The following is a 14,733-nucleotide window of genomic DNA, read 5'->3' on the forward strand; positions in this document are numbered from 1 at the left end:
CGCACGCATATGGATGCAGCAGTCGCTGTCAACGTACCCCTGGCCAAGAGCAGCTATCTGGCCAGGTCTAGCTGTGCTGGATCTGGCTGCGTCTGTCTGGGTCTGGGGCTATATTTTTGTTTAGTGCTTGGCTTGCATATGCTTTTGGGCTCCGCCTCTGGGCGCCACATAATCAGCAACGCAGCAGCGCTGAAAAGTATGCTACGCGTTTGCCAGAGTACCCTTATGGCCTAGGCCTGCCCTACCGCCAGCGCGCCGCCCCTCCCGCCCACCTGCCTGCCTGCCTCTCTGCCTGCCAACAAGCTAAAAATCTCTGATGATACGAAATCAACATAAACAACAGTAACAACAACAACAACAACTGCTACAGCAACAGCAACAAACTGCAGTAAGAATAACAACAGCTATGGGCTTAGGGGGCGGAAGGGGGGCTGAGCCGGGCCTCCACACTGACTGGGTTTATGGCACAAAAGCAACTGCAAATAGGGTTAACAGCCAGTGCAATTTTCATATTACCCAACAGCATTCACAGCTATTGCAGCACCCTATCTCTCTAAGCCATCCCCATTTTATGCCAGCTCCCCCGCCACGCCCCATAGAGGCGCCCGGCCAATGCTCCTACTTTGAACGTGTGGCGTGCGGCGGCTGCCTGAGATGCGACCTCGTGAGGAGTTCGTTGAACGGATTGCAGCTGCTAACCAGCAGCTGCCATGAGATACATTCCGATGATAAGCGCAGACCAATACATAGATACACACACACACACACACACACACACACACACACACACACACATACACACATGGATATACACGTCTATATATGGGTAATTGTTGCAGTGGAGCAGCCGCGCTGCAGCTGCATCAATTGCAATCGCACATTCGCCTCACATTGTATTAATGCACTTTAACTGCAGTCGGTTCTTCAATTAAAGTTGATTTAGTGCGAAGTCTAGTCGGGGGGAGCCTGGGCATACGTAAAGTCAAGCGTGTTCCACATCAACGATTGCTGTCTGCTGAGGCAAGCAAATGAAGTGGGTGCCAAAAGATAGCTCTGGATGAGAGCTGAGAGCTCTATCATAGCTACTCTGAAAGGCTTTGCTTCAATTTCAATTCAAATATTTACCCGACTTAGCATTTCGAATTAAATTGAGTACTCCTAATGACAATTCTAGTAGAGTATCGATGGCACTCTCTTTATGTATCGATACCATTAGAGTATTTTTTTTTTTTTGACTTTAACTAAAATTATTTCATTTCATTTCAATTAGCTATTGCTAATGTTAGTAAAGTTGCTTATTGTTCAACTGTCAATAGACTGACTGATTGACTCATATGCTGACATATCAACTGACTGATTGAGATGATTGAGTGTTTGAAATTACAGTTGCTTCACTGCTTATCTTGATAACTGACATATCAGCTGATTGAGAAGCTGATTGATGGACATTGTTGTTGATTGACAGCTTATCTAGATTACTTATTGGTTGATTGACAAACGGATTGGCTGATAGATTGCTGTGCTGACTGATGAACAATCTTAATAACTAAGGACGTAGCTAGATTAGCTGAGTGATTTGGGTGGATGCCACATTGATTGATAGATTGACTGAGAGCATGAGTAATTGAGGAACTGATAAGTTGATGCATTGATTTGTTAATAAATTGAATGACAGGTAAACAGAAATGATTGACTTATTCGGAACAGACTGATTGACTCATTTGCTGGCATATATATCAACCGGCTGATTGAGTGATACAAGTTTCAATTGTTTGACTGCTTATCTTGACTGATTGAGAGACTGATTTATGGGCATAGTAGTTGATTGACAGCTTATCTATGTATATTATTTACTGGTTAATTGACAAACGAATTGAATTGAGAGATCGCTGATCGAAAAGATTGACAGTCTGATGACGTTGGCTGAATCAATCAGCTGATTGGAGTGGATGCCATTTGGATTGATGGACTGAGTGCATGATTGACTGAGCAGCTGATTAGTTGATGTATTGATTCGTTAACAAACTGAATGACAGATAAACAGAAATGATTGATTGATTGGCAATAAAATGAATTATTGATCGACTCATTTGCTGGCATATCAGCTGATTGATTGATATTTAATTGGTTAATTAATAGATTGAGTGAGTAATTAATAGATTGATTATCTGATTGATGGATAGACCTACAAATAGGTTAATTGACTGTCTAATAAACTAACTAATTGACTGTCTTATAGATGATTTATTGATGACTGATTATTGACTGATGGATATTGGATTGACTTACTGGCTTTATATAACGGACCAAGTGACTAACTAACTAACTGACTGACTGAGTGTATGATCGATTGTTTAATTAACTAATATATCGACTGACTGAACAATTAAAGCACAATTTATAGTTGAAGCCACGGAAATTGGCTGAATTTCTCACTTGATGCCATCTCTCGGGCAGCTGGCTTAAAGACTTAATAGATCTGGCAGACAGGCGAACCGAGCACAAGTAAACAGCTGGACTTGCCTAAAGGCTTTATCGATTAGCCGTCGCATAATTAACATTTACTTGTTCACGTTCATTAATATTTATATCGGTATTAATGAAATTCATTTTGATTATTGTCACAAATGCTGTTTGACAATTGGCCGCAAGTGCAAACATTGCGAGCCATGGTCCATGGTCCATGGTGAATCGATGCAATCAATAAATGGCCAAACGTTAACTCACTTTTCGCCTGATCAGCATAATTCTTTTTATTATTGATATTTCATTTGTTTTGCTTCGTTTTTGGTTTTTAATTCATTTATGCCAGCAGCATTTGGCATTTGTTGCTCTTGCTGGCTGGCTCTTAACGTTTGTTTATTTATACGATTTCAATCATTTTTGTGGAAATCCCTGAGCTCGCAAAACATTTGCTAGCCATTGTCCATACGGAATGGCCAAATTAAGCTATGCCTAGTTGTCACTTCCGAGAGAGAGAGAGAGAGAGAGAGAGAGAGAGAGAGAGAGAGAGAGAGAGAGAGGGAGGGCGAGTGAGTGAGATAGATTCTTATATGAAATGCCGTTTGCATTAATAACACAAAACGGTGCTCGAGGGGCGCAGCCACCCCTTCAGTTGTTGGCCCGAACGGAAATGCAAAATTGACAAAGCCAAAATGCTTTAAAGTCCATTTTTGGCAGTGCAGTTGAATATATATACACACCAACACACACACTTATGTTGCTGCTGTTTGAAATTCTTCTTCTTCGTTTTATTTTGCTTATGGCCAACAATGGGGCAGAGATCTGAGCAGAGACAGTCCAGCAGGATGCGAGACGGTGCACGCCATTAAATCTCTTTAGAACTCAATTCTTATTCCCAACACAATTTATACAACAAAACTGCACAAACACGAACAAACACACACACACACACACACACACACACACACACATGCACTAACAATGCAGCAAATTCACAGGCCGAAAAAAAGAGCTGAACTGAGGAGCAGACAGAGTGCAAATACCCTGTAAGGCCTATGTTGAATGTATTTTCTCTGCCCACCTTTACCTACCTACAGCTAATATGATCAATATAGAGTTAGTTATAAGAAGAGATATTATTAGAAAGGATACAATATCCATGACAACAGAAACATATATATGTATATCTATACATATCTATTAACATTGCCAAAATTTCTCAGACTAAAGTTTAAGACCCGCAAAACCCCACTTCAAGCCGCGCAAACTCCATCACCTATTGAGCTTTTAAATCTACAGGGTATTCGAAGCAACCAACAGAATGAAAATAAAACGAAACCAAACGACGAGCTACAAGGCAGCGCACTGCTCTGTGCATATGTCTGTAGATAAGTTTCTCTGTGAGTGTGTGTGTGTCAGTGTGTGTGTGCGGGCGGCAATAAGAACTCAGAGCTAGCGTGACATATGGAGCGGAATAGAAAATAAGCACACGTCAACTGCATAACACAAACACATAGAAAACATACGACGCGACAAAGCCAAAAAAAGAGAAGAAAACCCAAAAGAAACCAGAAAAAATAAGAACACAAGTAAAAGTGTTAAAGGTGAAAAGGCATGGCTAGCAAATACCCTGTAAGCAGAGCTTACAGCTGTCGGCCTTTCTCATAACATATGAAAAAGCTCAAAATGTCTCAAGATATATTAGTGATATGAACAATCGATAGTAATACTTATCGATATATGCATATGTAGATCTCATAGAAATTCAGCAACTTCTCAAGTTTAGCTATCGATAGTGATTAATAATTATAAGTATCGATAACTATCGATTTGTATAGAGTTTACAAATGTTAGTAGTTCTTTCTATATTGAAATGCTGCAATATTTTTGGACACGTGTCGATGTCTTAGAACTTGCTGTGAAAACTGAAACTCTTCAAGTTTTTATGACTCTAGATCTAGTAATCGATTCTGATACTGATCGATATTTCTAGAAAAATTCCAGAAAACTACATAGCTATTGCTAGTAATACAAAAAACGATATTAATCGATTTAATAGAAATATCGAAGAAAATGCCGAACATTTGCTGTTGTCGATCCATTGTTATTACATGGTATCGAATCAGTCCACTAGCTGTTCGCCATTTACAGGGTATCTAAACGGAGAGTCGCTGCCCAGGCTGGCATTGAATGGGGCAAAGACGGCATTGGGGCACTGTGGTAAGCGGTGAGTGTATAAAAATGGCGTAAAGCCGTGGAGCATATTTATATTTGAGATACACAGAGAGAGAGAGAGAGAGAGAGAGAGAGAGAGAGAGAGAGAGAGAGGGAGAGAGAGAGACACACGTGTGAAAGAGAGATAAAGAAAAAACTAGTGAAGCTGTTTGATACAGAAAAGCGGGCTGGCACAACAGTGAGCCAGCACAATGACAATAAAAGCAACAACAGCAACAACAAACAGGACAAATGACAACAACATAAAGGTGCAGCAATGCACAGCGACAGCACCAGGGACAAACAGAGAGAGAGAGAGAGAGAGAGAGGGAGAGGGGGAGCGAGGGCACAATCTGTGGCATGCACAAAGGCTAATAAAAGCGAGCCAGGCGACTCACAGCGGGCAGCAGGGAAAAGAACTGGGACCGGCGCAGCTATATAAAAAAGATGTTGTCAAAAATTAAAAAAAATATAAAAAAAAAACAAAATATATATACACATACATATATGGACATCCCTATATATCAGATATTCACATTTGAAATATGAAGCCATATGAGAGTTAACACGTAGCTGAAGGATTCAAATGAATGCAGCTATAAAATCAATTAGTGCTCCGCATTTTTTCCGGTCAAATTTTGTCAGCGTGACGTGGCTTAAGAGACAGGAAAAAAAAAAAACAATATCAGAAAGAATCGAATTTTAATTGTAAACTCGAACAGCAATGGGAAAACTGTGGAAACTTCTCCTCCTAGGGCGTGCGTGGTTCTGAAATTGTTTAAAGTGAATGACCCTAAAAGACTGCTTCTGCATTCATATTTAATAAAATTGTTGCAACTATTAGATAAATATATAATAACGCATTTCGATATGATAAACTAATTCTATGTATGTACCATCCTAGACTTAGATTAAATTGCCACTAAACGTAGCACAATAATTTTGTTTAATACAATAAATAAATAAATATTATATCATATATAATGTATGTATAGTTTATTATATAAAATATAGATTATTATTATTACTTTTGTGTTATTTATAAATTTCTGTCGTATTTGATATCTGTTATATGTATAATACTTTTTTTTGCCGTATCTTAAATACTTTAAAGTCTAAAGACTTTCAATTTATTTACTATGCGAGAAATACTGACCTTTGGTATATTTCAGTTTCTGGATACCTCTTCTGCTTTTTTACGGACTCGTAAAATGACCAGAAAAATACTGAGTAAAGAAATAAATACTAAATATGCAAATATTTTTTCTGGGGAAATCAGATTTATGGAAGATAATGACTAGATGAAAAGTTACGCTACCGTTAACTTTCCATAGTAAGGACCTGCATTATATACATAGTTAGGATAGATAGAAAGCTTATTCTGTGTGTGTGTGTGGGTGTATATGTGCACAGTCGAGTTCCGATAGTTCGAAATTGCAACAGGATCAGTTTTTTTTGATTGACACAAAAATTCATATTATCGAGAATTATCGATAACGATAAAAATTTTTCGATTTATCGTGATCTTGGATTTAGTGGAGTACAAATTATCGAGACTCGACTGTGTTTTGTTTGTTTCATATGTGAATGAGATGCATAGGTTATGATAGATGGAATTACAGTAAACAGTGTATTCCCTAGTCGAGTACTCCCGACTAGAGCACGCTCGCTTTGCTTTTGCGTCGGCATAAATGCGTTGATAATTGTTGCACCATAATCTGAAGTTGTGCCAAAATGAGCTGAATTATCTGAGGCGAAGTCGTACAAGTTCAATTACAAACGAGCCTGGCTAATGGGGATCCCAGGCGAGTTGGCCACAAATAAGACTAATATACAGTTATGTGAAGTAAATGTTGACATTCAAGTTGACCCCTTGACCTATTTAATTGGCATTCACTATAAATATATGAATATGTTTGAGCTGAAGTCAACTGTGAAATTGCATTCAAGACATCAAATTGCAAATAGAAATGTTACGAAATAAATTTTCCATATTCTGATTAGCTCTTGTTTAAGGCAAGCACACATAAATAAATGTAGAGATATATAAATATAAATTTAATGTTGATATATGTACATATATACATGCATATGTATATGAAGTCTATATATATCTTTGATACTCTTTGCATGCAAATAATGGTGCCCGTAACTGACTCTGAGCACCAAAATAAATCTCATATTTTAATCTGTGAACAATTTGCTGAAAGGCAAACAATTCTGCAGAAGTTCTTTTGATGCTGCAATTTTCTTATGATAGTGCAGAGTCACACAGCAGCAAATGCCTACATATATATATAGATGTATATATATATGCATATATATATGTATGTATGCATTTGGAGTCGAATCATTTGGCTGCCCCTTCAGCTATGCAATGCAATGCGACATGTACATAAATAAGGCGGCCAGACGTCCGACAACAAAACCCAAAAAATAACCTCGGACAGGGGGCGTGGCAAAGGCAAAGGCAAAGGCGGCCAAAGCAAATAGTCGAGCTAAAAAAAAAAAAAAAAAAATAGAAAGAGAATCTAACAACAAGGGCCACAAAACAGCATGGCCCAGATGCGAGGGCTGCAATAGTTTTTTTTTTTTTTAGTTTTCTGGCTGCAGCAGACAACGAACGAATGGCATTTGATGGACAGGCAACAGCAGTCCAGCTCCAGGTGCTGGCCAAGCACCTGAACAATGCGGGACATGTGAATAGGTAAAGGCGTGTGTCGACGGGCTGGACAATGGCCATAGAGGGGTGGGTAGGGGTGGTTGGGAAAACAAGCTACAAAAGTTTTGCAAGCGAAACAAGTGAAGCGAATGGACAACCAGTTCGACTATCGATAGTTGACAGCAGGAGACTGCGAGTATGTGTGTGTGTGCGAGTCTGTGTGTGTGTGTGTGTGTGAGTTTAGAAATCTGATGCACTGCATAAGTAGTGAAAAGTTTGCTGCCTGACTCAGTGGAAGAACGTGAATGGGATAATTAAGACTTGGAATTTAAAGAGTCGTACCGGGAATTGCAATCATAAACATCTGGGGGGGAAAATTGAAGAGGGGGAATGTCTGTTTGATACATATAATATACAGGGCTGCTCATATTCAACGGACCTATCTGGCAGCCCTATATCTTTAGGATAGGTAGATATCTTTTAAATAACTGCTTTGTAAATCTTATGAGTTGAAAGATAAGGCGGACACACACTGAGATGAATATCCGCTCAGGGTGATATCGCATTAGCTCATCAATAATAAGGCATATATACTCTAGGGCTGTCGAATATTTTTAAAATATCGTATCGATGATATTTTAAGTTTTGAAAAATATCAATATGATATTTGATATGCAACTTGCAAAATATCGATATATGTATATAAATTTATCGCTTTTATTTTTTACTTTTTTTCCACAATAAATTTTTAATCCGTCCCAAAAACAAGAATAATAAAACTAATTATTATTTATATGATAAAGACCGCTTAACTCCAGTAGTCGATACTCAAAACTATCATAGAGCTACGCCATATTTGCTGTGTTTGGAACTTGTTCTTATAACTTTAAGGCACAAATTGCATTTGAATATTCCATTTTTAAACTCAGAATAATTCGTTTAATTTAAATGTTTGTACATTTCCCTTGCTTCACTTATCACTCAAATATATTAATAAATATCTCAAGAAATATTAGATATTTACGCAAAAAATATATTCCGATATAAAGATGTTTTTTATATAAAAAATATCGATATATTCATATTTTGATGTATTTACTCTCTCTATCATATTCATATTCAACTTGAACAACTTCAAAATACAGTGATTACGCTCTTACCCTATCAATAGCCCAGTCTGTATCGTATATAGCTCTTCAGAGTTACACAGCAAAAGGTGTTTTAAAATAAGAGTTTTACGAACTAGAAAAAATTATTCATATAACATTTCAAGTATTCGTTTTTAGCACAAATTTCAGAAGGAATCTACTGTCATATTTTTGTCGTCGTTTTTACCACTCTATATGCCCGAACCTGTCTATAAGATAATTCCTTTGCTTTGCAGTTAAATTTCTGAATTGCATTTTCAACTTTAAGCATTTAAGTTTCGCTTTTAACATTATATCAAAAACATTTATTTTTTCTCAATATAAAGCTCGACACACACACACACACACGCGCGCACGCATACTCATGCAGCTTGGCGGCGCCCCAAAAAAGCGTCGAGCATTAAATTAATTGTGGGAATATCTCAAGGCGGCCTTCGCGAACTTTCGCCTTTTGTAGTCCTTGTTGTTGTTTACATTGAAGTCCGGGGCCAGCTGCGTCTGAGGCGCGTCAACATGATTAACGTGATATTATCAAAGTGTATGTGTGAGAGCGCGAGTGAGTGTGCTCGTGTGTGTGCGAGTGTTTGTCCGGTACTCAGTGTAGTTTATAAGCCCCAGCATCACTTTGCATGCTTCATGTGGCGATTTTTTTTCTTTTTTCCTTTTTTTTTTTTTTTTTTTTTTTTTTTGCTTCAAAAGAGGAAAATGGATTGACTTGGGCAATACCCTGTAAGCTTGAATTGGAATCTTCGGTTAGGCATATGTTTATAGTGCATATAGAGTAAAGTCAGCTCTAGTTGAACTACGTACAGTCATAACACAGCCAACTTCAAGTAAGTCTTGGCCAAGTAGAGCTCGATCTGGAATTCTTAGTTGAGTATTTGAGTATACTTACATATATATTTATGCAGTAGAATCCGGTTATAACGACAAACTTATATGAGCATACTTATATGGTTATAGGGTACTCCTGCGGTTCTTTGAGTCGGATCTACTGTACGAATTCTACTGTATGTATATATACTCGCTATATATGCAGACGTATAAGCGGAGTTGTTATAGCCGGATTCTACTGTATATATATAGGTAAAGTAAAATCAGCTCCAGTTGGATTAAATTCTTTTCTGAATCTGCTAACTTCAGTTAGCCAAGTAGAACCTGATCTAGAATTCAGATCTAGAATTTTAAGACTCTAGTATATTATTATTATTATTATATGTATATTTTTAGTATATTTATACTATCTATGTATACAATCACAGCAAAGTAAGCTCCACTTGGTATTACTTGCACCTTCAGTTGAGTGTATAATTCTCAGTTAAGCATTGGTATATTATGATTATTATATGAATATTTTTAGTATATTTGAGGTATATATTCCTAATATATACATATATGTACATATATGCACCGAGCAAGCTCAGTTCTAATTGAGATAGCTTTATGCATAGCTCAGCTAGCTTCAGTAGAGTCTAGAATTCTCAGTTAGGTATCTGGTATATTTTTTGGTAATATGTGTATATTTTTAGTATATTTAAGATAAAGATTAATATTAATAATATACGTATATAAATAGAGTAAAGTCAGCTCTAGATGTGGTAGCTTTCAACTTCAGAGTCTAGAAATCTAAGTTAAGTATTTGGTATATTGTTAGTAATATTTTTAGTATATTCAAGGTATATATTAATAGTATTTATGTGTATATAAATGGAGTAAAGTCAGCTGTAGCTGCAATAGCTTTGTGCATAGCTGGCTTCAGCTACCTCTTGGCCAAGCTCTCAGCCAGGCTAAAGTCTTGCCTCCGTTAGGGCGTGGCATTTGCAATTCCATTCCAGGGTATCTCGACTGTGTTGCTGGTGCTCTGTGTTCTTCTTCATATAATTAATTGACACATGTGCAGCAAGGCGTGGCATGGGCTGCACACCCTCTCGACCCGTGCCACGCCCATCAGCACTTGGCGCATCGCATTAACTGTTATTATTATTTATTATTTTCGCTAGGCATCTTCCATTTCTTTCTTTCTTGTTGTAGTTGCTGCTGTTGCTGTAGTTGTTGTTAATTAAACTAAAGCGTTCTGACCCGCCGCCTGCCGCCCGCCGTCCGTTGTCCGATCCAGCCGCTGTCGATCCTGGCCGCAGGCGCACGCTGTTCGGGGAATTGCCGCCAATTCATTTTGCCGCATTTTAAATGCTAAAAGTCATTTACAAAAAAGGGATCAAAAGGATATCAACGGCATTGGGTAAGGATGCATCAGCTGCGAGGCGTATACATATATATATATATATATGTGTGTGTGTGTGTGTTTCCCTCTCCCCCTTCCCCTTCCCCTCCCCCCACCCGGTACGTTGAAAATTTATTGTTTTTGCCATTAGCGCGTCGAACGACGGCAACGGCCGTAAAGCGACGCCGCGTTGTTAATGCGCGAATTCATTAAGCGTATTGTGGGCAGTGCCACGCCCATGCAACGCCCATTGGCACGCCTTTTGGTTAATTGTAAACAAATGCCAGGCGAGACCCGAGCAGGCCAGACCCAGCCAGGCAACTCTCGCTCGATTTAAGTAGGCGAGATTCATGAGCAAATTTCAAAAGGAATTTGATGTCATAATTTTCTGTCCTCGTTTTTCTCACTTCTCACTGAACGCAGCAGCGAGCAGTACGGATTAAATTTCAAAAAAAAAAAAAAAATAATAAAATTTTATAAAAAACTATTTTCATTTTTTTTCTGTGATTTTTTTTTTTTTTTTTTCTTCATTCGAATTATTTTCTTCAAACGAATTATGTCGGTTTTATCGAGCCCCTTGTCCATCGATGGCACACGCCAGTCCGGCAAATCGGTGCGCACTCAGAACGTTACGGCCGCACTGGCCATAGCGAATATCGTGAAGAGTTCGCTGGGGCCGGTTGGGCTGGACAAGATGCTGGTGGACGATATTGGGGATGTGACGATTACCAATGATGGCGCCACTATTCTGCGCCTGCTCGAGGTGGAGCATCCGGCGGCCAAGGTGCTGGTCGAGCTGGCCCAGCTGCAGGACGCAGAGGTGGGCGATGGCACCACGTCCGTGGTTATACTGGCCGCCGAATTGCTGCAGAATGCCGATGAGCTGGTGAAGCAGAACATTCATCCGACATCGATCATATCGGGCTATCGCATCGCCTGCAAGGAGGCCTGCAAATACATATCCGAGCATCTGACTGTGCCCGTGGAGTCGCTGGGCCGCGACTCAGTGGTCAGCATTGCCCGTACCGCGATCGGCTCCAAGATCATTGGCGCCGATGCTGACTTCTTTGCCAACATGGTCGTGGATGCGGTGCAGGCCGTCCGGTTTGGCGATGCCAAGGCAGCGCCGAGCTATGCCATCAACTCGATAAATGTGCTGAAGGCCCACGGCAAGTCGGCCCGTGAATCGATGATGCTGAAGGGGTATGCACTGAACTGCACCCTTGCCTCCCAGCAGATGCCCAAGAAGGTGGTCAATGCGAAAATCGCCTGCCTGGACTTTGGGCTGCAGAAGACCAAGATGAAGGTGCACGTCCAGGTCCTGATCAACGATCCCGACAAGCTGAAGGCCATTCGCGCCCGTGAGCTGGACATCACCAAGGAGCGCATCGGCATGATTCTCAGCGCCGGCGTCAATGTCGTCCTCTGCAGCGGCGGCGTCGATGATCTCTGCATGAAGTACTTCGTGGAGGCCGGCGCCATGGCGGTGCGTCGCGTCAAGAAGAACGATCTGATGATCATTGCCAAGGCAACGGGTGCCGCCTTCCTGACCTCGCTGACCAACTTGGACGGCGAGGAGAGCTTCGATGCCTCGATGATCGGCGAAGCAGCCGAGGTGGTCGAGGAGCACGTCTGCGATGACGATCTGATCTTCATCAAGGGCCCCAAGGCACGCACGGCCGTCTCCATCTTACTGCGCGGCCCCACCGACTCCTACTGTGACGAGATGGAGCGCTCCGTGCACGATGCCCTCAGCGTGGTGAAGCGTGTGCTCGAGAGCAAGAAGGTCGTCGCTGGCGGTGGCTGCATAGAGGCCGCTCTCTCCATCTACCTGGAGAACTTTGCCACATCGCTGTCGTCGCGCGAGCAGCTGGCCATAGCCGAGTTCGCCAAGTCGATGCTGGTCATCCCCAAGACCTTGGCCATCAATGCCGCCCAGGATGCCACCGAGCTGGTCGCCAAGCTGCGCGCCTACCACAACTCGAGCCAAACCAATTGCACCTATGGCCATCTCAAGTGGGTGGGCCTGAACCTGACGGACGGTGTCGTGCGCGACAACAAAAAGGCCGGCGTACTGGAGCCGGCCATTTCCAAGATCAAGTCCCTGAAGTTCGCCACAGAGGCTGCAATCACCATATTGCGCATCGACGACATGATCAAGCTCAATCCCGAGGAGAAGAGCACCAAGACCTATGACGATGCCTGCGCCGCTGGCGAGCTGGACGGCTAGATATCCGTCACCCCTTCACCTCATCCACTTGCCTAAGCACTCACTCTGAATCAACAAGATCCTACGCAACACACACACACACACACACACACACACACACACACACACACGATACTTATGTGCCTCACATTTATCATATAACTCTGTAAGCAATTTAACTGTTCATTCCCTTCTGCTACATGCAATATGACAATTCGTTCATGTGAATTCCATAGCAAATAAAGCATCTGCACATCTGACAGCAAACCCCAATTCCTTTATTTAGGGTGAGGCTACGGGTTCTGGGATAATGTGTGAAACGGGAAAAATAAGGCGTGGCAGACTGCATAAAATATATACATTGCAATCGGGTAATAACGACTCCGCTTATAACGTTCCTACGGTTATTGCGACGAAAATTCTGACCCGCTGGCAGACGTATATATGTATGTATGTATATGGTAAAAGCAACGCTCAAGGGATCATCGTAATAAACGGATTCTACTGCATAATCTTGAACAGGGCGAAGAGCTGTGTCCAGGTAGGATGTCTGTTTGGCCGTCGGTCTATACGTCCGTCTATCCGTTTGTCTCTCTAGTCTATCCGTCGGTCTGTTCGTTCGTTTATCCTGCCGTCTATCCGTTCTTCTATCCTTCCAGCTATCCTTCCGTCCGTCTGACCATCTGCCCGTCCATCTATATCTCTCCATTTGTACGTTGGTTCGTCATCCTGTCCATTCTGTCCATCTAACCGTCCATCTGCTTATTTGTCCGCCTCTTTATTCATCCATCCGTCATTCTGTTCGTCCATCTGTTCTTCCGTCCGCTCGACTGTCTGCTTCTTTGTCCGTCTGTCCATTCTTACGTCCATCCGTCTGTCAACCTTCCATCTGTTTGTACGTATGCCTCACTGTCTGCTTATTTGTTAGTCTCTCCATTTATCCGTCTGTCCGCCCGGCCGTATAAGCATCTCTGTCTGTCTGTCCATCTGAGCGAACTCTGTCTAGCACAATCTAGCAAGAGAATTATAAAATTTCGAATCCTATATACATAAAAACCGCATTACGACATTATAATTATTTCTTCGTTCCATTTCCCGTTCGATATAATTATCGAAATGTTGATGACATCATTACGACATTATAATTATTTCTTCGTTCCATTCCCCGTTCGATATAATTATCGAAATGTTGATGACATCAAACATATGTCAGAATCAGTTTGATATTAATTATCGATATTCTATTTACAGTCTCTGAATATTATTTCCAAAGGTATGTGCTTTGCCTATCAACAAGGTAGCTCAGGTATCCATACATATGTCTAGTTACCCCGCATCCATAGCTCTACTTAATCTAGATCTTTATCTTGTCATCTAGCTGCTTATTCTGCTATAACTCCTCTATGGTATCTCCCATCTCCCATCTCCCATCTCGCTCTGCTCCCGCCACATTTGATTGATTAATGCCCACTTATCGATACATGTATGCACAGTTTGTTTGCTAATTATCGATAGTCCAGCTCGCTACCATTGGCGTAGCATATGCCCAGCTGGCTGTTGCCGTAAATGGAGCTGTTTTTCAAGCCGCTGGCTGCTCATTAGCCACTTGTCCGGCTGCTCGTTTGTCTGGCCATTAACCAGCTACAACTTCAGCTGCTCCGACTCCTGCCGCATCCAGGTACGGCCAAAGTTTTGCTGGGCATTGTTGTCGATTTTAAAATTGACGCCCTGCTCCGGGCGTTCCAGTGCCCCGGGCTCTGCCAGCCCAACAACTACTACAGCAATTAAACAGCGGGCGGTCTGGGAGCGCGACCAA

At 41.3% G+C, this 14,733-nt stretch overlaps 1 protein-coding gene across 1 annotated transcript; it reads left to right on the top strand.

Annotated features, from left to right (window-relative positions):
• Positions 1-11,200: 11,200 nt before the first annotated feature.
• LOC6586039 (T-complex protein 1 subunit alpha) lies at positions 11,201-13,184 on the top strand. Its single transcript, XM_002011626.4, has one exon. It carries the CDS (start codon positions 11,265-11,267, stop codon positions 12,936-12,938), a length of 1,674 nt encoding a protein of 557 aa, XP_002011662.1. The 5' UTR covers positions 11,201-11,264; the 3' UTR covers positions 12,939-13,184.
• The last annotated feature ends 1,549 nt before the right edge of the window (positions 13,185-14,733 follow it).

The sequence above is a fragment of the Drosophila mojavensis genome, unplaced genomic scaffold (genome assembly GCF_018153725.1).
Source record: "Drosophila mojavensis isolate 15081-1352.22 unplaced genomic scaffold, ASM1815372v1 contig_136, whole genome shotgun sequence".
Lineage (NCBI taxonomy): Eukaryota > Metazoa > Arthropoda > Insecta > Diptera > Drosophilidae > Drosophila > Drosophila mojavensis.

Excerpts from the sequence above, each read along its gene's own strand:
- LOC6586039 (XM_002011626.4), top strand. The coding sequence starts at position 11,265 with ATGTCGGTTTTATCGAGCCCCTTGTCCATCGATGGCACACGCCAGTCC.